Source organism: Callorhinchus milii, unplaced genomic scaffold (assembly GCF_018977255.1).
Source record: "Callorhinchus milii isolate IMCB2004 unplaced genomic scaffold, IMCB_Cmil_1.0 Scaffold5, whole genome shotgun sequence".
Lineage (NCBI taxonomy): Eukaryota > Metazoa > Chordata > Chondrichthyes > Chimaeriformes > Callorhinchidae > Callorhinchus > Callorhinchus milii.
Window position 1 is genome coordinate 49,396,218 of NW_024704746.1, and position 23,120 is coordinate 49,419,337.

The 23,120-nt window shown below is 51.1% G+C and overlaps 1 protein-coding gene across 4 annotated transcripts; it reads left to right on the top strand.

The window, feature by feature from the left end:
- Nucleotides 1–418: 418 nt before the first annotated feature.
- On the top strand, nucleotides 419–22,733 carry znf800a (zinc finger protein 800a). Of its 4 annotated transcripts, none has more exons than XM_007898573.2 (7): nucleotides 419–467; nucleotides 16,738–16,812; nucleotides 17,011–17,134; nucleotides 17,273–17,368; nucleotides 17,987–18,130; nucleotides 19,920–21,659; nucleotides 22,246–22,733. In XM_007898573.2, exons 1-7 carry the CDS (start codon nucleotides 462–464, stop codon nucleotides 22,257–22,259), a joined length of 2,199 nt encoding a protein of 732 aa, XP_007896764.2. In that variant the 5' UTR covers nucleotides 419–461; the 3' UTR covers nucleotides 22,260–22,733. The 4 variants fall into 4 exon arrangements, with proteins under 4 accessions (XP_007896764.2, XP_042191415.1, XP_042191416.1 ...); XM_042335481.1 differs by lacking the exon at nucleotides 419–467 and adding an exon at nucleotides 886–993; XM_042335482.1 differs by lacking the exon at nucleotides 419–467 and adding an exon at nucleotides 5,026–5,040.
- The last annotated feature ends 387 nt before the right edge of the window (nucleotides 22,734–23,120 follow it).

A 23,120-nucleotide genomic window follows, 5' to 3' on the forward strand; every position in this document is an offset into this window, starting at 1 on the left:
TCACTAGATACTGGTCACTAGATACTGGAGACTTGGCACTTTTAGGAGCTGCTGGCCGCTCTCCACTGGTCACTTCCACCGGCCACTGGCACTTGCCATTCCACTGGATCCGCTGGCAGGAGCCTCTGGCAAAACACTGGCTTGTGAGCACGCCACCGGACACAACGCATTTCCAGGCAAATCCCTGGCAGATGCTTCCGACGTGACAAGTGCGCGAAGAGGAGGTTTGAGGGAACTTAAATGTCTTCATTCCACAAAAAGCAAAGAGAAAGAGAGAAGAACCTGCCAGGGTTGCAATGCACTGACTCCCTTTGCATCGTGCTGATCCGAAGGGAAAAGTTTTGTTTTCCCCAAACGTTTTTTTTTTTGGAAACAAAAAAGTTATTTTGCGGGAAGTGAAGGGGGTGGGGATGGGGGAAAGAAACTGGAAACCCCAAACTGGGGAGCAGAGAAGAGGAGAAATGTTGGTGGGTTGGAGTTGGACTTTGACCTAACTGTGTGCATGGCTATGTCAACGCAGTGCGTCCTGAGCTGCTGATCTCTCTCTCTCTCTCTCTCTCTGCGTAAGGCAAGGTAGCGGAGTGTGAGTGAGTGTGTGCGTGTGTGTGAGTGCGTGTGTGTGTGTGTGACAAAGAACCTCGACCATTCCCTGCCCCACTTTTGGCAGAAGGGAAGGGTTCAGACGCACTGAGATCTCTGCGCGTCTCTCTCTCTCTCTCTCTCTCTTTCTTTCTCTCTTTCTCTCTCTCTCTGGTCTCTGGCCGCAAAAGAACAGAGACAAGAGGAACAAGAGGGGAGGGAGGGGAGAGAGGGGGGGGGGGGGAAGGAGCTGCGTTAAGCTCTCCACACACACACACAACACACACAGAGAGAGAGAGAGAGAGAAAGAAAGAGAGGAACGAAGGAGCGGAGAAGTCGGCACCAGAGCCGGTGCGGTGCGGTGCGGTGCGGCGCCCTGACCACAGCGCATCGCAATCCTCGCTCTCAGCCCAGGTGAGGCCACACTGCGGGCGGCTCGCAGGGGTGTCCGGGGTCGGGGGGGGATGGTGGGTGGGGAGGGGGTGGGGTGGGGGTCGGGGTGGGGGGTCGGGGGGGACAGGGAGTTCGGGCCTAGAGCACTTTGTGCCAAGAAGAAGTTCAAAGCTTTTTGGATTTCCGCAGTCGGCTGCGTTTGCAGAAAATGGCGCCCCAAACCCGTCTCTGTTGCGCTCTCACTTGTGTTTGTGAGCGGAGACTGAGGGAGAGGGAGGGGAGGGAGGGAGGGAGGGAGGGAGGAGGGAGGGAGAGGGGCAAAGGGAGGAGAGAGAGAGAGAGAGAGAGGGAAAGAAGGGGGGAGAGAGGGGCAGAGGGAGAGGAGGAAAGGGTAGGGGTAGAGATAGAAGAAAGGGGCAGAGAGGAGAGGGGGAGAGTGACAGAGGAGAGGAGCACAGAGCGGGGAAGACAGAGACAGAGCAGAGAGGGGGGAGAGAGGGGGAGAGAGGGACCCGGAGAGGGGCTGAGGCTCTGAGCACAAGTGTCTGCGCGCGTGTAACTGTGTGCGGAGTGGAGAGGGAGAGAGAGAGCTTCCATCCCGCACTCGCTCACTGCGCCTTGATCCACATCACTCGCTGCGGGTCTCTCCCTCCCTCCGTCCCTCCCTCCCGCCCGCCCTCCCTGCGCCTTGTGCAGCGGGGTTTCCAGAGGGGAGGCTGCCCCTCACTCTCCCCCCCCGGCCCCCCCCGGCTCTCCCAGGGCCGCCCAGGGCCGCCCAGGGGTGCCCGGGGGCTGGAGCGAAAAACGCGTAAAACACACACAGGCGAAGACACACATACATCCGCACACACTGACTGTGGTCATCCACACAGTGCCGTGCGCCAGGGGCCGGGCACCGGCACAGCGCACCCACAGCCGCCCGGGGCCGCACACACACACACACACACACACACACAGCCGACTGCCCCCCTCCCCTCTCAGCAACACCCTCCCACCCCCCCCCCCATCCCTAACCCTCACTCCACATCACAACCCCCCTTTTGCTTTGCAATGTTGCAGGAAAAAAAAACGCACTGTCAGACGAAATCTCACTGTGTGTCTCTCTCTCTCATGAAATGCAACTCATTTTCTTTTTTGGATTTACAGCACTGTCGTCGTCCGTCCCCCCCCCCCCCCCCACCACTCTCCAGCCACCTGCAACCTTTTTTTTTCTATTACCCCCCACCCCCCCCCCCCCCCCCCACACACACACACACACCACCAGTGCAAACTGTAATATCTCACATACAAAGGATTCCTGTTAATAATAAGCACAACCCTTCGCCTCTGATCTCTTTCTCTTGTGTGAAACAATCTGGGTTTGTCAGTCCCCTTTCAGTGAGGCTTTTCCAAATCCCACGACTTTCCCTCTCTCTCCACACCCCCCCCCCCCCCCCCCACTCCATCTGATTTATTTATGGGGGGGGAGGGAGGGGGATATCAGTCACCATCGACCCTCCATTGCCTTGGGTCAACTTTTAATCTTGCCCCTTTTGTTCATGTCCCCAATGTTTGGATGGAAGGAGAAAAAGAGATTATTCTAAACGTGAGATATATTTTGCTGGTAGTGGTTGTGTGTGTTGGGGGGAGGGGGGGTCTTTGATGTGTGGCGAATTGGGGGAGGGGAAATAATAATCCTTACATTGGATTCACACTTTGTCACGTAGTTGAGACATGTCAGCACTTCACAGGATTTACTGTAAAGTGTAGTGACTGTGTATTTTGCGGGCAAACGCAGCAGCCAGGTTATGCAGACTAATGCCCCACACACAGCCATATAGCAAGTGACCAATTTTATTTTGGGGATTATTGGCCAGGACACCAGGAGAGATAAACTCCCCTTTTTTGAATAATGTCACTGGATGTTTTAACATCCACCTGAACAGGCAGATGGAACCTCGGTTTAACGTCTCATCTGAAGGACGGTGTTTGGTGTGGGGGAGGAGGGTTTGGTGTGGTGTGTATTGGGGAGGCTTATTTGGGTTGAGGGAGGCGCAAGGATGTGTGTGCGTGGGGGAGAGTATATGGCATGGGGGGGTATTGACCATCCTCGCCCGATTCCACTGGCTTCCCATTACACAGAGGATACAGTTCAAGATCCTGATCCTCACCTTCAAAGCCCTCCATTGCCTTGCTCTCCCCTATCTCTGCGACCTTCTAACTCCCTACCAACCCGCTCGCTCCCTCCTCTCAGCAGGCTCTGGCCTGTTTCATGTCCCCTGCTTCGCCCACCCCACCATTAGCAGACTGGCCTTCTGCCACTCTGCCTCCACCCTCTGGAACTCCACCCGGCAATCTCTCCGCTTCGCCTCCTTCAAGACCCTCCTCTTCGCCCGTGCCTTGGGTCACCCTCCTTCCGCCCTCCACCCTCCTCGATCCCGACCCCCAGCTCGGGTCTGAAACACTGATTGTCCAGCGCTTTGGGGAGTCCTCCCGATGTGAAGGCATTGTACAAATGTAATTTTGTTGTGTATTGGGGAGGGGTATTTGCTGTGGGGAGGGGTGTATGGTGTGGGGGTAATGGATTAGTATTTGGTGTGTGGGGGTATTGAGGAGGTGTATTTGGGGTGGGGGAGAGGATATTCAGGTAGGAATTTAACAATAAACTTTAACAAAACCAATGAGATTGCTGACGATGATGAGCAAAATAAGTGAAACTTGAGTTTCGCACTCGTGAAAACTCTCAATCCTTCCCACATATTCGTAAACAGCGCCCCCCAGAGCATTGGTGCTGTAACATCAAGCCAAGACTGATACCCACTCCCAATCCCCCCCATACCCAGTCCCCCCAAACTCCCCTCCGACACCCACCCCCAACTCCCCCCCGACACTCTCCCCCCAACAACTCCCAACTTCCCCCATCACCCTCCGCACTCCCCCCCACGATACCCCCCACCCCGACACCCACCCCCAACTCCCAAGACCCGTCTCAAGACCCTCCTCTTCGACTGTGCCTTCAGTACCCTCCTACCCCTACCTTCCCCCCTACCCTCCTTGCACTTCACCCCTCCTGATCCCAACCACCAGCTCAGGTGCGATCCCTGACTGTTCAGCACTTTGGGACCTGCTCCTGATGTGAAAGGTGCAATACAAATGTGATTTGTTGTTGTCGGGCTGTGCAGGCCAGTGGGCTGGGCAGTGCAGAGGGTTGGGGACCAGTGGGCTGGGGGTTGTGCTACGCTGGGCTGGCCAGTGGGCTGGGGGCTGGGTTGGCCAGTGGGCTGGGGGGTGGGCTAGCCAGTGGGGTGGGGGCTGGGCTGGCCAGTGGGGTGGGGGCTGGGCTGGCCAGTGGGGTGGGGGCTGGCCAGTGGGCTGGGGGCTGGCCAGTGGGCTGGGGACTGGCCAGTGGGGTGGGGCTGGGGCCTGGCCAGTGGGCTGGGGGCTGGCCAGTGGGTGGGGGCTGGGCTGGCCAGTGGGGTGGGGCTGGGCTGGCCAGTGGGCTGGGGGCTGACCAGTGGGCTGGAGGCTGGCCAGTGGGCTGGGGGCTGGCCAGTGGGGTGGGGGCTGGCCAGTGGGGTGGGGGCTGGGGGCTGGCCAGTGGGGTGGGGGCTGGGGGCTGGCCAGTGGGGTGGGGGCTGGGGGCTGGCCAGTGGGGTGGGGGCTGGCCAGTGGGCTGGGGGCTGGCCAGTGGGGTGGGGGCTGGGGGCTGGCCAGTGGGGTGGGGGCTGGGGGCTGGCCAGTGGGCTGGGGGCTGACCAGTGGGCTGGAGGCTGGGGGCTGGCCAGTGGGGTGGGGGGTGGCCAGTGGGGTGGGGGGTGGCCAGTGGGGTGGGGGGTGGCCAGTGGGGTGGGGGCGCAGGGAGTTGGTGGTTGGTGCAGAAGTGCAGAGAGAGGGACAGTGAGCGCCGCGCGGCTCTCAGTGAGAGGGTTGGAAAGCGTTGTGAGAGCAGCGGCGGCAGTGTCGGGGCTGCGCTGTGTGGCCGCGGGTGGTGGGAGCGCGGAGTGTGTGCGCTGGAGAAACCCCCACAGCAAACCAGGTCTTTGCGCCTTTTCCTCCCTGTGCACAACTGCACGGAACAGCCTCTCCTGTGTGAGTGAGTGTGTGAGTGAGTGTGTGTGTGTGTGAGTGTGAGTGGGGGGTTTGGCGTGAATTGTATTGTCTGCGGGTTTTGCATGAGCTCAGTGAGAGTTTTGAGTTGCGTTATTTTTTTTAACCCTTTTGCAACCCCCCCCCCCACCCTCCCTCCCTCCCACCTTGTCTCTCTCTTATCTGCTTCGTCGCCTTGTGCGGAGAGGGGCAGAGGGAGTGGGTTGGGGGGGGGGGGGAGTGAGGAGTGAGGAGTGCGAGAAGAAGCACGTTTCCCATCCAAGGCTTCCTGCGCTCTGCGTCAGGGCAGGAGCTCCCCGGCTCTGCTGAGAGGTGCACTGCAGCCCTCCCCTGTCTGGTGTGCGAGAGCTTCACTGGGTGCTGTGAGCTCACCTGAAACCTTTCCCATTCAGCCAAGGCACGACCCCCACCAGCTTGCTCTCCAATCCAGTGGTCTTGTGTGCAGGATTCAAAGCCACAAGATGTGGACAGCAATAAAAGAATCTTTCTTTATAATCATCCTCGCATTTTCGCGTCCCAAAGCGCTTCGCAGAGCACACTGTAAAGTGGATTGACTGTATATCTGTGGGCGAACGCGGCAGCCAATCGCGCACAGCAATGTCCCACAAACAGTCGTAGATTGAAAATGACCAATTTATTATTTTTTTTTGGTTTTTGGAGGGATTATTATTAGGGGTGTGGAGTAAGGAAACTTGCCCAAGGTTTCGCCCTCTGCCTGGAATTGAACTCAGGTCTCTCGCTTGTAAAGTGAGTGCTCTAACCACTGAGCTACAGGACTCCATGTTCTTTGCACTTGATACAGCGCCTTTCACACTGGGAAAACGTCTCAAGGCGCTTCGGGGCATTCACTGTAAAGCGTGGTGACTGAGTTTTGTTTGGGAGTGTTTCTGATGCACTGAAAGTGCCTCTCCTCCCCCGCGCACCCACCCTCACCACTCTGCCTCCCTTGGGAGAAGTGGTTGGAGTTTAAAGCAGAACTTTCTTTAATGAAAAATACTTTCCCTTTTTGGATACATAGGAGCAATTATGTTGTTGTGTGCACCTACAAAATACACATACGCTGCACTTTTTTAGGACACCCTGTGCAGCGCTTTGAGACGTCTTCTCAACTTGGACGGCACTGTTTCAAATGTTCAAATTGTTATTCTGCATAATATTACATTTTGTATGTATACAGGGTGACCAAAAAGTGATGAAACCATTACAATGTCTAATAAGTCTTAAAGAAATTGAGTAATTAAAAAATAAGACTTTTTGGTCACCCTGTATATATCTTGTAGACGTCTAATCTATCCCATCTTGTACACGTCTAATCAATCTTGTGTGATGGACGATGTCTTGTCCGGTTCCTGAACCAGAAGGGTCCGAAATATTCCAGGACCCCGCTACTCCCAGCTCGATCTGGTTCATCGGCAGGATTTGGAAGGGCAAACAAGTCACTGGGTGCAAGGAATCCTCCCACTCAGCTCCTGCAAGCCAAAGCCCTAATGGATAGTGGTCCTTGCTGGACAAGCAGCTGGAAGCTTACCGGAAAGGGCTCTTAATGGCAAGCTAGGTGTTTTTAGCTGTTTAAACTCAATCAGTTGTGTTCATCCATTAGGGGTTTGGATTGCAGCTGAGTGGGAAGAGTCCCTGCCCCCAGAGGCTGGTTTGCCCCTCCAAGTCTTGCAGATGAGCCAGGCTGGCTGTGCTATCATCAGCAGTGCCCTGGAGTCCCCAAGCCTTGGTACTTGCCAACCTGCGCCCAATACTCTCCAGGAGAGAATGCATATTCCCTCTCAGATCATATTTTTTCCTGTGTCAGTAGCATACATATTTGGAACTGGTGTGGAGATTCTTAAATTCAGTGATGGTTTACCATGTGTATCAGACACCCAGCTGAAGGATTTCTGTGTATGTCACATACCTGACTGATCACTGTGATGGGTTTCTGTGTATGTCAGACACCAGCTGATCACTGTGATGGGTTTCTGTGTGTGTCAGACACCCAGCTGATCAAAGTGATGGGTTTCTGTGTGTGTCAGACACCCAGCTGATCAAAGTGATGGGTTTCTGTGTGTCAGACAACAGGCTGATCATGGTGATGGGTTTCCGCGTGTGTCAGACAACAGGTTGATCATGGTGATGGGTTTCCGCGTGTGTCAAACAACAGGCTGATCACTGTGATGGGTTTCTGCGTGTCAGACAGACACCTGGTGACTAAAAAGGAAATGAGTGGTGTTGTGTCATGTTTGGGATCATTACCCTGTGCTAACGTCTTCATATCTCTGTGTGCTAAATGTCTGCTGTGGTTTCCTGTGAGAGCAGACGCTGCACTTCACTGTAATCACTGTAACATGCATTCGAAATGTTTCGCTGAGGTGATAAACCCTAACAGTGCAAGAATGCAGCTTGCCATTACCAACGCTGACACTTTTTTTTGGTCAGCCTGTGTATGACCTATGGAAGCCTAGTACTGTGACTATCCACGATCCACATGTGAGTGACGTGTACACAGAAATTTTCGTGGCTGGAAAGGAATGCAAACTCTCCCTGGAGGGACTCACCCTGCTTACCTAAATCTGGAGAGTATTATGTACAGGTTGGCAGCAGCTATGGCTTGGGGGACACTAGGGTGGGCATTGGGGTGCTGCTGAAGTCTTAACTAGCTAAAACTGCACAGCTTGCCATTGACTGACAAGCTTCCTGCTGCTGTTCAGCTAGGACCACCCTATCCATTACTGCTTTGGCTTGCAGGGTTAATGGGAACCGAGTGGAAGAGTCCTTACCCCCAGTGACTGGTCTGCCCTTCCAAGACCTGCCAATGTGCCAGGCTCGATGTATGTGAACTTGGTAGCGAATTACCGCACAGCAATGTCCCATAAACATCAACAAAAACTTGCATTTGTATAGCGCCCTTCACGCACTGAAGCAAACAGCCATGCAGCGAATGACCCATTTCACCTAGGGGGTTGCCAGCCAGGATACTGGGAGAGAGAAACTCCCTTCTCTTTTTTGAATACTTCCGCAGGATCCTTGACACCTACCCGAACAGGCACAGATGGGAGCTCAGTTTAACGTCTCATCCAAAGGACGGCACCTTTGGCAATGCAGTGCTCCCTTGCTTTCTCCCGGTCTCCCTGGCCAACAATCCACCAGATAAAATTGGTCTGTCATGGGAGGACGTGTGGAGTCTGTTGTCTTGACGAGTTGGGGAGGGGGTGAAAAACATTTGAGATTGCATAAAAATTAGAAGTATGGGTAGATTTGTGACCGGCTTAGCGGTAAAGAGCGACAACACTCCATTGGCTTTGAATGACAATTGCTGTATTTTTTGACACTAAATCTAGGCAGTAGCAGTTTCACATCTCATATAGTGTGTGTGTGTATGTGAAAGCTATTCTCTACCCGGTAAAAAATGCAAGGATAATAGTAATAGTCCTCGTGTTTGATGCCTGAGGACAAGGCCTCAGAGTGCTTTGCAGAATTCACTGTAAAGTACAGTGACTGTGTAGCATAGACGTAATCCTGAGCTACGTCTCTAATTTTTTTTGGGGGTAGAAGAGGAATGGAGCAGAAATACACCCAGTTTACTGGACCATTGGGGTAGGGGAGCGAGCAGGAGAGTTAGGCTGGAGAGGGAGAGGTTGGGAGGAGGGAGGAAGTGTATGAAGGGATTTATTGGCGTCTAACTTTAATTGATACTATATTTATATTTCTACTCAATATACATACCATGAATAGAATCATAGAATTATACAGCACAGAAGGAGGCCATTCGGCTAATCGTGTCTCTGCCGGCTTTTTTAAAAGAACTATCCAATTCAATCCCACTCCCCTGCTCTCTCCCCATAGTCCTGCAAACTTGTCCTCCCCAAATAATTATCTATTTCTCTCTTAAAAGTTGTTATCGAACGGCTTCCACCACCCTTTCAGGCAATGCTTTCCAGATCTGAACAACTCACTGTGTGAAAAAATTACTCCTCACCTCCCCACTGTTTCTTTTAAGAACTATTTTAAATCGGTGTCCTCGGGTTATCGACCCACCCGCCAGTGGAAATAGTTTGTCCTTGTTCACCTATCGAATCCCCTCATAATTTTGAAAGCTTCTATTAATCTCCTTTTAACCTTCTATGCTCCAAGGCGAATAATCCTAGCTTCTCTAGCCTCTCCTCATAACTGAAGTCCCTGATTCCGGTACCATCGTGGTAAACCTCCCTTGCACCCTCTCCAATGCCTTGACATCCTTCCTAAAGTGTGGTGCCCAGAACTGAACACAGTACTCTAGCTGAGGCTTAACCTGTGTTTTATAAAGGTTCATCATAACTTCCTGACTTTTCTATTCTATGGCCTTATTTATAAAGCCTATTATCCCGTATGCTTTTTTAACAGCTTTATCTACCTGTCCTGCCACCTTCAAAAATGTATTTATATGAACCCCCAGGTCTCTCTGTTCCTTCAACCCCTTTCAGATTGTACCACTAAGCTTATGCTGTCTCTTCTTATGCTTCCTCCCAAAATCCAAACTTCGCATTTCTCCACATCAAATTTCGTCTGCCACGTGTCTGCCCATTTTACCAGTATGGCTATGTCCTCTTGGAGTCTGCTACTATACTCCTCACCGTTTACTACTCATCCTAGCTTTGTGTCATCTACAAACTTGGAAATTGTATTCCTATACCCAAGTTCAGGTCATTTATATAATTAAAAAGAGCAGTGGTACCAATACCGACCCCTGGGGGACAGCACTGTATACCTCCAGTCAGAAAAGCAACTGTTCACCACCACACTCGGCTTTCTGTCTCCCAGTCAGTTTTGTATCCATGCTGCCACTGTCCCTTTAGTACCGTGGGCTTCTATCTAAACTATTAGATTGAGTTTGACCCTGCAGGAATTAGAGAAGCACCATAATTATATCAACTGCTTCCTTTGTAAGAAAGGTTTCTTTCTCTTGCTGTCATTACAAGTTGCAGCTTTACATTTTGTTTTCAAATTCCTGCTAGCATCAGTTTATATATTGACCACAGAAAGCTCTGCTCTATTGCTGACAGTCACATATTAGCAACAACATTAGTTTGTTGCTTCAGGTTTCTTTCCTCTGTTTACCTAGCAGTAAGTAGCAACTTACTGTTAGTCATTTTCTGGGTGATAATAATCCCTTTTTTTAAAAAAGTTGGTCACTCAATCCATGACTGTTTATGAGACACTGTTGTTCGCAATTGGATGCCGCACTTCACCCATAAAATAGTCACTACACTTTACAGTATATTCTATGAAGCGCTTTGAGACGTCTTGAAGATGTAACGCTATATCAAATGCAAGGATTGTTATTATGCAATTTTACTGATAGTCATTAACAATAAAAATAATAATGACATCCCAAAGTGCTCAACATGATTTACTGTGAAGTGGAGTGACTGTGTGTTTGGTGGGCGAACTTACTAAAGAAAAAAAGTGCTGGAACTTAATACTCTTTTAGGAGTCCTGTGAATTCAGCTTCATGGTTCCAGCCATCCTAGGTATGTGCCTTTGTAAGCTTCTAACCCCCACCCCCCCACCACCCTCTCTTCCTCTCTCATAGCTAATTAACTCCCTGTTTGTATCATCTCTGCAGGGAAGCTCAGTGAAGTTTTGAATTGCTCTTCCATTCACAAGGAACTATTTAGTGATATGCAAAAAAGGTGGCTTTTTACTGTAACGTCACTTAACAAGCGGACAAAAGTGCGCGCAGGGCAGAGATAGATGTTACAGTCATTGCTTTCATTAGATAATAAAAGTGGCACGACAGCATTAAGGGAGGGGATTGCAATTAATGCTTCGCCCCCTCCCTTGCCTCCTTCAAGGCCCGACTCTTAAGCCTTTCTTCATTGATCGTGTTTTCTGTAACCCTCTCACCGCCCCCCCCCCCACCTCCCAGATTGTGCTTTTGGGCACCCTCCCACCCCCACTACCCTCCACCCATCCAGATTCCAAGCCCCAGTTCGGGTGCAAGCCCTTAATGATCCAGTGCCTTGGGATGACTTTCTGATATGAAAGGTACTATGTAAATGCAATATATTGTTGTTCTGCCAGCGTTGCAAGAAGGGCAGTGGAATGTGTGATAGGCGGTTGCAGATCAGGGCCTTGTAGAGCATTTCTGTCATGAATAATATCAATCCTTGCATTCAATACAGGTCTTGCAACATAGATACATCTTGGATAGTTTTTTGGTTGTTTACAAGGGTGGTGATAGTAAGATGGATCTTCTTAGTAATAATAAGGCTGTGTTCCGGAATGCCATGTCTGCAGACTTCAAACCATCCATCGGTTGGGAATTCTGTATTAATGGTAGTAATATAATAATCTTTGTGTTTGATATAGTGCTTCATCACTTTGTTGAGACATCTGAGCGCTTCACAGGATATACTGTAAAGTGCAGTGACTGTGTACTGCGTGGGCAAAAAGCGGCAGCCAGTTTGCGCACAGGAGTGTCCCACAAACAGTCGTGAAGTGATGACTTTATTTGGGGGATTGTCGGCCAGAACACAGGGAGAGAGAAACTCACTACGCTTTACCAATAGTGCCATGGGCTCTTTAACACCCACTCAGTTTAATGTGTCATCCGAAGGGCAGCGCCTCTGACAATGCAGCGCTGCGTTGGAAGTCAGCTTAAACTACGTGAATCTAAATCCCGACTGTGGGGCTTGAACCCATAACCTTCGAGAACCACAGAAATCAGTGCCAAGGCAGAGTCACATTTTTTCCTAAAAGTGTTTGCTCCTGAAGAAATTGTTCATCCTAAACCCAATTCTCTGTTTTCCCCCATTCCCTTTAATCCCCATCCTCTGCTTTTCCATTTTTTTTTCTTTTTTAAATGCCCGGGTCATCTCTTGGCCCCTGCGAAACCCTTTCTTCGCGAACCCCCCCACCCACACCCCCCCACCCCCGTGCCATGTCCTCTGGTGATCTTTTCAATTTTCCCCAGTATGAAAAAAGTAGGGAGTGATGCGAGCTGGCCACCAGGAGTGGCATGTGTGAGAAAGTGAGAGTAGGGTGTGAGTGTGTGGGTGATGCGTGGGTGGGTGGCGTGTGTGTTTGCGAGTCGCACATGTGTGAGTGAAGTGGCATGTATGTGAATCGTGCGTGTGTGTATCTGAGAGTGGTGTGTGCGTGAAAGAGTGGAGTGTTGCATGCGGGTGTGTGCATGTGTGCGCGTGTGTGTGAGAGAGTGGCATGTATGTGAGAGTGGTGTTTGTGTGGGGGAGAGGTGGAGGGGGGCTGGCGGGCGTTGTGAAGCAGAGTAAGGAGAAAGAGGCTGAAACGTGCTCAATAAAGCACTTTTAAAAAGTAGTGGAAATTCCTTTCTTGTGCCCATAGTTGTCTTTCAGTGAAATAGCTAAATCTTCCGAGCTTGAAGCTCCCAGTGTGAGGAGCTCAGGCAGCAGCTGAATTGGGATTTCCTCCCCCACCACAGCGCACACTCAGAGTTAGTGGGTTTCTCATTGTGAGCGCTGGGGACTGTGAGCTTGAAAAGTGTACACAAAACAAACTAATTATGCGAGTATTATTTGACGGCTTTTACACCTGCACTCGTTCCAGCCGCTGTGTGCTCCATGCACGGCTGTCATTGTCTTGTGCCTTCAGCCTTGGCACGCAGTGTTGCGTCTATTCAAAAGAGCATCTGTGTCCTGCCAGGAATGGCTCGCAGAGAGAGGCAGGGGGGAGAGAGAGAGAGAGAGAGAGAGAGAGGGAGGGAGGGAGGGAGAGAAAGAGGTCCGGACACTCTGAGAAACATCTTCCTATCACATGGCTCTTGGCCGTACTTGCTGCCTTCTGTAAGTTACGCTCGGGTTTGATTCAGAACCCACCTCATGCCGCTGAACTCTTCAGTCACTAATTGAACCCGACTGGAGCAACCGCTGCTTTTGCGTTGTGCTTTCTAATAATAATCCTCGCAATTGATATAGCGCCTTGTCATGTAAAGTGAATTGACTGTATTTTCTGGGCAAAACACCTTCCTAAAACCTCCCCATCCCTGTCCATCCAGCCCACAATGCCTGTGCCGCCTTTCTTCTTTTTTGTTTTCCGCGCACCCCCACCCCGCCCGCGCACACACTTGCGTACAGACGGTTGCAGCCTTTACTATTTTTTAAAAAATATTCAGAGCAGTCTTTGCATTTGATACAGCACCTCATCACGTTGTTGCAATATCTAAAACCACTTCGTAGGATTTAACTGTGAAGTGCAGTGACTGTGTATTTGTAGTCAAATGCAGCTGCCGTTTAATGCAAAGCAATGTCTCGCAAATAGCCATGAAGTGAGTGAACAATCTTATCTGGTGGATTGTTGGCCAGGATACTAGGAGTGACAAACTCCTTTCTGTTTTCCAAATCACCGTGGTATCTTTAACACCTGAACGGGCACAGGCGGGACCCGGGTTTAACATCTCAGTCTAACGCCACTCTCCTGCTCTGTCCCCCTCGCTCACACCCTTTAAATTCCCTCCACATCAAACCTCCACCCAAGTCTCTTTCACAAGCATTAACAGGCTCTGTGTTGCCTTCAGTTTGTGACCGAGACTCCCACATTCCCACAGAATGTCAAGAGACAGGGTTTTTCTAACCTCCCCTTTGATTCCAATTTGCCCTTGTGTGATCTCAGCAACAATCCATCGATCAGGTCGCCCCTCAAACTTCTCAGCTCCAGCGAAGTTTTAAATAGCAAGAAACAATAAAAACAGGTCGCTGTAAATGTGGCCTAGTTTCACATTAACCATAGGAAGTTGGCACAGAGCTCAGAGCTGAGGTGTTCTTGTTCTGCGGGTCCACATCAGCGTCTGCTCGTAGTACAGTGCTGTACATACACCTGCTTTCAAGCACACAGCTCTGTTTCTGTTCCCCCAATTATTCAGACAGTGACAACTGGCACAAAAGCGCTTTGCCCACAGTTGACCCTTTGATATACAGGACCAGATAATGGGCCGCGATTATACAGCACTGCTTTCTGTCAGAGGAAGGGAGGCGGGTGTGGGAAGTGGTGGTGCGGGGGTGGGTGTGGGATTGGAAAAAGAGAGAGAAAACCAGAGAGAGCTGTGTATTTTTGAGCTCTGACAAACTGAGAGGACTGGTTTTGAGAAAGTTTTAGTTTTGTGTCATTACTCTTGCTGGCTCAGGCCTTTACCCATGCAGCGATTGGGGCATCTTAACAAGAGCTAGAATAACAATTCGCCCACAAAATACACAGTCAATTCACTTTACAGTATATTCTGTGAAGCGCTTTGAGACATCTCGAAGACTTGATAAGGCGCTATATCAAATGCAAGGATTATTATTATATCAAGTGTAAATATTATTAATAACAATAACCTCACATTTAATTCCGTACTTCAAATGTTGAAACATCTTGTAGCGCTTTGTAACGGTTCTGTAAAGTGCAGTCACCGAGTATTTCGCAGGTGAACACAGCAGCCAGTTTGCACCCAGCATCGTCCCACTAACAACTATGGAATGAGTGACTAATTTAATCTGGAGGATTGTCGGCCAGGATGCTGGGAGGGAGAAACTCCCTTCTCTTTTCTAATAGCACCACAGGATCTTTAACGTCTACCTGAACGGGCACCCCCGGGGCCTCGGTTTGATAGCTCACCTAAAGGATGGAGCCTCTGATAAAGCTGTAGTCAGTCAGAACTGTGAACTCACAGCCTCTGTCGGGGAGCTTTACCTCACAACCCTTTGACTCAAAGGCGCGACTGAGCCAGGCTGACACATGAAGCGTAAGACTAGCAGGGATTTCCGGTAAGGGGGAGGGGGAGATAAGGGAGGAAGGTGGGGGTCAGTGAGATGGGGATGAAGCAGTCACAAAATAGTAATGTGTGCTGGTCTCTCACTCCCCGTCTGTGCCGGTATGAGAAAGAACAGCCGTTTGATTAATCATGAAAATGTCTAAGCAGCAGAAACGCTGAGTTTCATTGTCCACAACCCCCCCACCGTGTCCCCACTCTTTAAATCCACCTTTATTACATGAATAAGACCCCCACGTTTTACTTTTTGGGGTGTGGCACGGCATGCAGAGGGCCAGGTCTCTGTGGGCTTTATTCCTCATCTTGTGTTCTTGTCAGTAACAATGCGCGAGTGGAACTTGATTGAATTACACTGAGCCTTTTGCTGGGCATGTCCCATTATAGTCCTGACTCTGAGGGAGAAAGCAGACAATTGGTGTTAAAGACCGGGGGAAGGAAAGAGAGGAGCCTGTGTCGGGATCTCCACCTGTTTCCTTTGGATTCACAAGCTCATTGACTAACTTGCCGCAGACTGAGAGGCTGAGTTAAACTGGGTTCATTCCACAGCTGGGGGATTGGGTTTGTTCAACAGTTTATCACAGGCGCATGTTAAAGTTGATGAGCGAGAGAGAGAAAAGGAGGGGAGAGAGAGGGGCAGGGATCGTTAAGTGTGAAGTACAGATAGCCTTCGCTCCCTGCACCCCCTCCTACCAACGCTTCAGCCACCCCCAGCTCTCCATCCCCTTCTCACAATCCCTTCGATCCCTTTTCCACTGCCCCTTGCTCTATGAAGTGAATAACCAGTTTTTATTTGGGGGTGTTGTCAGCCCGGACACCGGGAGAGAGAAAATCCCTTCTCTTTTCCAATAGGAGGAAAAGATCATGTTAAGTTTTAAGTGTGGGGGGGGGGGGCTGCAAGGATGTGTGCCGAGTGCTCCAAGGCACTACCCTGTGTGAAATCCACCGCTGAGGGACACTGCTGTGCACAATTGACTGCCGCATTATGCCCATAAAAATACACAGTCAATACACTTTACAGCACATGCTGTGAAGCGCTTTGAGACGTCTCAATAAAGTGATAAGGCACTATGACAAATGCAAGGATTATCATTAAATAAATGAAAGTTTTTGCTGTTTTGCATTGAGGTTGAGAGGAGACCATTTTATTGGACGGGTGGACGGCTCCCTCCAGTGGAGATTATGAGTATTGCAAATGGAGGTGAGGGAGCAACGCTTGAATTTGTTGCAGGCTCTTTTCAATTCGAATTGGCTCAAAGTAGCTCGCCAGGAATTCCCATCAAGTGTAGTGACTGTGTAAGACCACTGAGGGGGGTCAGACACCTGTCTGCTTGCTGTCCAAATTTGAGCACAATTTTTCTTGTTTCATGTACGGTACATGTAGTTCACTGCTCGTGGGACACTGTTGTGTGCAATTGGCTGCCGTATTTTGCCCACAACATAGTCGATTCACTTTACAGTACATTCTGTGAAGCGCTTTGAGACGTCTCGAAAATGTGATGAGGCTCTAAATCAAATGCAACGATTATTATTATTGGGAACATAGGATTTGCTAATGATAAAAGACCAAGGTCCATCTACTTTACCTTCTACCATCCTGGTAGTCGCATGCTGCACTAATGTGCAGGCCGAGGGATCTTTAAAGTCCACCTGAAAAGGTACAGACAGAACCTCGATCTGATCCGAAGCTCTGCGCTGTGAGCTTAAAGTCCTCAAGTTGGGCTTCAACCCACCATATTGTGACCTCGAGGTGAGAGCGTACGTGGCTAAGGCAGGCTGACACCTCATGACACCTCATGGCTCAGTTGGTAGCTGTGTGACCATTAATTTTCTTATTTGAGGTATCAAAATGTTCTTATATTGGAAGAGGTTCATCAGCACCGACTGTGAGCTATTGATTGATGGATTGATTGATTGATTGGCAGGATCTTCCCAAATTCCCCGCTCAGTCTCTTGTGACGATGGATAGATCGAGTGGAGCGCTCCGGAAACGTCACCAGGTAGGAGAATATGCTAAGTGTGACTTAGCACCTGTGTGTGTGTGTGTGTGTGTGGGAGGGAGGGAGGGAGGGAACGTGAGGCTTGAACCCATGATATTCTGAATCAGAGGCCAGAGTGGGAGTGACTGAGCACGACACAAGGGATTGTTAGGTTTATAAAACAGAGAAATAGTCTTTGTGTGTGTTTTTTGCCTTTAGCACAACAGCCAGCCTGAAGGAGAGAGTGAAGAAAGCAAATGCCAGGCACAGTCCCAAACGGCAGCACCGGTGACTGACAAATACTGTCAAACTGAGCACCACCACCATGGCTGTTGTGAGCCAGGTATTTGTGATCTTCTTTCTCCCATTCCTGAGAAATTTTGTTCAAGGCCCTGCGCTTACAGTGACCAGTGCCTGTGTCATGGAGCAATATTTAGTTGAAAATTTGTTTTATTAACTGTCTATCTAATTATTGCTCCAGCTTATACCCAGGAGCCAGGAGACCCTCCTTTGTTGCAGCAACAACTACCGACCTCGAAATCCGGCATCCAGCAGATCATTGAGTGTTTCCGATCAGGTATGGAGAGGGGAGGTGTATCCGTCTGTCCTTCTTCTCTCCCGACACCAAATACTTTGAATCTTTCACTTGACACAGCGCCTTTCCCATCAGTGAACATCAATTAGTGAACATTCAGATAAACCCATGAATTTGCTGGAGTAGGTCCCCCAAAGTACAGCCCAACGGCGTCACTGCTCCATGTCAGTCAGCAAACATTCCACTATCCATGTGCTCCCGCCACCACCCCCCGTCACCCCTTCAAGGGAAGCCTGTGAGTGTCACACATTCTCCGTATGAACTTAGAGCAGACCCCAGATCTCCATATATCTGCGTAAGGGGACCCGAATTTGCTGGTGAGATATCATAAATGGGTTAAATGAACGAGAAGGCAAAATATAAGCGAGGGAAAAGGATAGATGGGAAAGGCTTGGGGGGGTAAGGGACTGAAAACATTGCTGGTTAAAGGAGCTAGTGCAGACACGAGCTGAATGGCTTTCCTCGGTGTAAATTTCTATGGTTCTATGGGGAGCGCAAAGTCTTGGGGAGGCGCGAAGTGGGGAAAGTCTTGGGGTGTGGAGGGTGGGGGAAGGCATGGGAATGGGACTGAATGGTGAGCTCTCTCTCGTGTGCACGCAGGAACCATGCAGCTGAAACACATTTTGCTGAGGGAGGTTGACACCATCTTTGAGTGCAAGCTTTGCCGCAGCCTCTTCAGAGGATTGCCCAATCTGATCACACACAAGGAGTTCTATTGCTTTCCCAGCCTGAAGATGGATCAGAGTAAGTTCAGCTATTTACTGATCGATCAGATCCTGGGCTGTGCACACATTTTGGTCTTTGACTGAATGTCTCGCTTTGTTTATCGATTGATTATATTGCGTAGAACTGCAGTGGGAACACTTACGGGCCATGGAGACTATTATTTGGACTGAGACAGTTTCCTGGTTTAAAAACTGGCCCCTACTTTCTGATAATGTTCACCCACAAAACACACAGTTACTGCACTTTACATTATATAGTTTGAAGTGCTTTGGGACATCCTATCAATGTCAAAGGCGCTGTAATAATAATCCTTGCATTTGGTATAGTGCCTTTCATGTCGGCAGGACATCCCACAGCGCTTTGCGGGATATACTGTGAAGTGTATGTGTAGTCAATCGTGGCAGCCCAATTGCATCCAGCAATGTCCCACAAACAGCCATGGAGTGCGTAACCAACTTTATTTGGTGAATTGTTGGCCAGGACACCGGGAGCGAGAAACTTCCTTCTCTTTTTGAATAGTATCATGGGATCTTTAACATCCACCTGAACAGGCAGATGGGACCTTGGTTTAAACATCTTATACGACAGATGGTACCTCCGATATTGCGACACCCCCCCAGCACCGCATTGCGGTATCAGCCTTAGACTAATTGAGATCATGTCCCAATGTGGGGCTGGAACCCACAATCTTTTGACTCGAGATGGGAGTGCTACTCCTCAGCCAGGCTGACACTCACAATGTGAGGATTATAATTGTATCGAACATCTGAAGAATATCCAGGCTGATCTCAGGATGGCAGGCTGGTCCCCAATAGAGATAGGATAGAAAAGTGATTTTTAACAGACGGCAACAAAAGGAGTTGACAATTGCATCCAGCAAGTTGATAGTGGACAACTTTTCCCTCTTGTAGAGGGACCCAAAGCAAGTGGACAGGACGAGAACTTCCAGGTGTTGTGGGACACACTGCTCTGGAAGGCATCAATGTGGATGCTTAAAAGGGAGCTGGATAGATACTTGGGAATTAAGGGATGTGGGAAATTTCCGGAAGTGGGATTGAAAGAACTGCCAAGGGTTAATAAACAGGTGGGAGCAGGCCGAGATGGTCTGAATGATCTGAATGGCTCATCCCATGATCCATTCTATATTTGTTCACACAGTCTTCCTCAATAACCTCCCGTGTGTTATTTCTGGCAATTGCAGCCTTGAGCGAGTTAAAAATAAGTCAAATAAATAGTTAAATAATTTATAGACATGAGTGTAAGTTTTTACTCAATTTTGTGGATAGGTGGAACCTATCACCATGCGTAATTGTATCCAAACCAATCTGAGATTTCCATTCATCCCACCTACACATGGAAATCCCAGAGATAGACCGTTGGAATGGAATGTGCACTCTCTCCCTGGAGGGTCACATCCTGCTTAACTAATCCTGGAAAGTATTAGGCGCAAGAGACTAGGTTTGGGGCAGGAGGGGAGCGATGAGTTGCCGGATGCATCCTTCGGATGAGATATTAAACGGAGGTTCCCATTTGTGCCTATTCAGGTGGATGTTAAAGATTCTGTGGCATAATTTAAAAAGAGAAGGGAGATTCTCGCTCACTGGCTCACAATCCCCCAGATTGTGAATGGCTATTCATAGGACGTCCTGATGTGAAACGTGCAATATTGAACACAAGAAGAATTGTAAAGAATAATGGCTGTGCGGTGTGCGTGGACAGAACTTGGTCGTACTCACACTGGCTGTTGCGTTAAGCTCGGTCACCACACTGAATGGCATTGGTTATTATTTGTGTGTTTCTCTGGCAGACATTGCGGAGGCCAAGGACAGGCCTGGCCAGAGCCTGCGGGAGCTGCTGGATGCCATTGCCCCGCCCCGGGTGGACCAGGAGTACACAGTCAAGCTGGAGCCCATCCTGAGCAATCGCAACGCTGTCTTCCAGCGAGTGACCAGGGCCCAGGAGACTGAGCTAGCAGCAACCGAGCCGCCCGGGCCAGGTCCAGGGCCTGAGGTGCCAGCTGGCGAGCAGGAGGCCACGGTGGTGGTGGAGATGGAGGATGAGGCGGGAGACGAGGCCCCACGGCTGCAGGAGGAGGTAGAAAGCGAGGAGGCCGGGCCGGAGCAGGTTGCTGCGGTTACCGCCCAGCACTTGCTCTGCTGCCTGTGCGGCAAGGCCTTTCCCAGCCGGCGAGGCGTCCGCAGGCACGTCCGCAAGGTGCATGGCAAGAGGATGGAGGAGCTCAAGGGCTACAATGAGGAGCGAGCGGCTGGGGAGGAGGCCAGAACCGAGGAAGAGGGCGGTGGAGGGGGCCAGCTTGCCAGTTGCCTGATCCTGACCCCAGGCCGCAGCTGCCCCGTTTGTCACAAGCTGTTTGCCACCAAGGCCAACGTGCGGCGCCACTTCGACGAGGTGCACCGCGGGCTGCGGAGAGACTCCATCACCCCCGACATCGCCACCAAACCCGGGCAGCCGCTGCAACTCAAGCTGCAGGCCCCAGGCCTTCAGTACAGCCTGGCCACCTGCAGGTGCCTCCTGTGCAAGCGCAAGTACAGCTCGCAGCTCGCCCTGCGCCGCCATCTCATCATCGTCCACAAGATCAGCCCGACTCCCCAGCCTGAGCTGAAAGCCAAGCTTGAGCCCGGCCTGACCCAAGTGGCCGACACCCCTACCCCATCCAAGCTGGAGCCTGAGGCCTGCGCCGCCCAGTCCGAACCTGTGGCCTCGGAGAGGAAGTCCGGCAGCAAGGTGAAGCAGGAGAGCCCGAAAGCGGCAGCTGTGGAAGCAACAGGACCAAAGGCCCGAAAGCCTAAGGGGTCAGCGGGCCTGGAGCTGAAGGAGGAGCCAGGGGCTGGAGTCAGAGCGAAGGCCAGGAAGCAGAAGCCGGGCCCGGAGCTAGGGGTTAAGGCCAGGAGGCTGAAGCTGGAGCCCGGGTCTGAGGTGGGTTCGAAGGCCAGGAAGCAGAAGGCCCCAGAGGGGAGGGAAGAGGCTGGGGGCGGAGGCTGGAGGGCCCGTCGCCCAAAGCTTTCCCTCGGCTTCGACTTCAAGCAGCTGTACTGCAAGCTGTGCAAGAGGCGCTTCACGTCACGGCAGAACCTGACCAAGCACATCGCGCTGCACACGGACGGCACCGGCCTGTACGTCAAATTCTTCCGCTGCCCGCTTTGCCCGTACGAGACCCGCCGCAAGCGCGATGTGTTCCGCCACGTGGCCGTGGTGCACAGCAAGAGCCCGCGCTACCTGGCCCGCATGAGCGCTGCGCTGGAGGCCCGGGCAGTGCACCGGCCCATCGAGAGCGTACTGGAGCGCACCGGCCGCCGCCCACGCTCCCCGCACAACCTCAAAACCCCCGTCACCGGCACCACCGAGGTCAGGCTCACTGACACCTTCTCGCTCCACAAGTGTGGCAAGTGCGGCAAGGCTTTTGCCAGGAAGAGCTCACTGGACCAGCACAGCCGGGCGCACGCCAAGGGGTCGGCCGAGGCCACCGCCAACAACAACACTGCCACCAGCAAAGTGACCCGCAGCCGCTCCCAGGCCTTGCTCATCGGTAAGAGCCACCTCCCTCCCCTCACCTCACAGACCCACCCACACACACCAACCTCTCCAACACACACTGATCCCCGCCCCGCACACTCACTGACCCCCCCGCCCTGCACACTCACTGACCCCCCGCCTCGCACACTCACTGATCCCCCCGCCCCGCATACTCACTGATCCCCCACCCCGCACAATCACTGAAACCCCCGCCCTGCACAATCACTGAAACCCCCGCACCGCACACTCACTGACCTGCACCGCACACTCACTGACCTGCCCCGCACACTCGCTGACCCCCCGCCCCACACACTACTGACCTGCCCCGAACATACCACTTCCAATACCCCGGCCCCGTCCACACACTGGATGCCCACATTGTCCTCTCCTGAATATTGAACTGTTTGACTGTTGCTTGCCGCCACCTCCCTCCGCACCTCCCCAGTCGGATCTGTGAAGCACTTTGAGGCGTTGTAACGTGAAAGAATCTGAGTAAATTATTATTTTTTTATAAAGCTGTGGAGGCGACTGCCAGGTCTAATCAATGAAGTTGCACGTTAGGGCATTCAACACCTCTTCTATACCACTTTTCTCCCCAGATTTGTCCAGGTGACGTGCCACAAGTAGGCTGAATGTGGGAACGGATATGGTTTCATCACTGAGCGAGTCCAATCTGCATCAAGCAGCCCAGGTGTGGTCAGGGGTCCATCACTGTCCATCTTTAATGCCAGAGGCAACATCGGTGCATGGATTTACGGGCTGAAGTGCCCAGAGGTGAAAGCCTGGCTTGGATTAGTTTAACTGGTGCCGATGAACGCTGAGGTTTGCTCCAACATGTTGGAGAAAGGGCTTGCGAGCAAGCGAGTGGACTGGACTGGAGTCACTTCAGACTGAGGTTACGAAAACTGTGCACAAAATACCAGAGCGAATGAAGTAGTGTATTTGACGGGGTGGGGCTGGGCATTGTTCAGATGATGGGGAGTAAAGGCATAGACTTGATAATTAGCCCCTCTACTGTAGCCAACACTAGACACAAACAGTTTTGTATTCTTTAATTCTTATAAAGGTATGGCGTCTTTTTCTTAAAGATCTTTCTAGGTCTATCTGGTGTGGTCATGTCTGTGTGTGTATGATGTGTCATTATGGTGTGTGTGTGTGTATGCATGGTGTGCCTGTATGGTGTGTAGGTTTGGGAAATGATGTCTGCGGACAAGTATGTTGTGCACACCGTGCGTGTGTGTATGACGTGTGTGTGTATAAATAACATTCACCTGGCTGCCTCCTCCCCCCCACAGCCCCATGCCTTCTTCATCACCCTCTCCTCCAACCATGGCTTCTACATGGCCTCCACCCTACATGCCTCTGCCCCCATCTCTCCCTCTTCCCTTTCCCCCACTCTCACCCATTGCTGGACGAAAGAAGACCAAGATCCATCCAGTTCGCCTTTCACCATCCTGGCAGTCGCATGCACATG

Excerpts from the sequence above, each read along its gene's own strand:
- znf800a (XM_007898573.2), top strand. Across the intron at positions 17,135-17,272 it reads CCATGGCTGTTGTGAGCCAG|CTTATACCCAGGAGCCAGGA; the intron begins GTATTTGTGATC and ends TTATTGCTCCAG. Across the intron at positions 17,369-17,986 it reads CATTGAGTGTTTCCGATCAG|GAACCATGCAGCTGAAACAC; the intron begins GTATGGAGAGGG and ends GTGTGCACGCAG.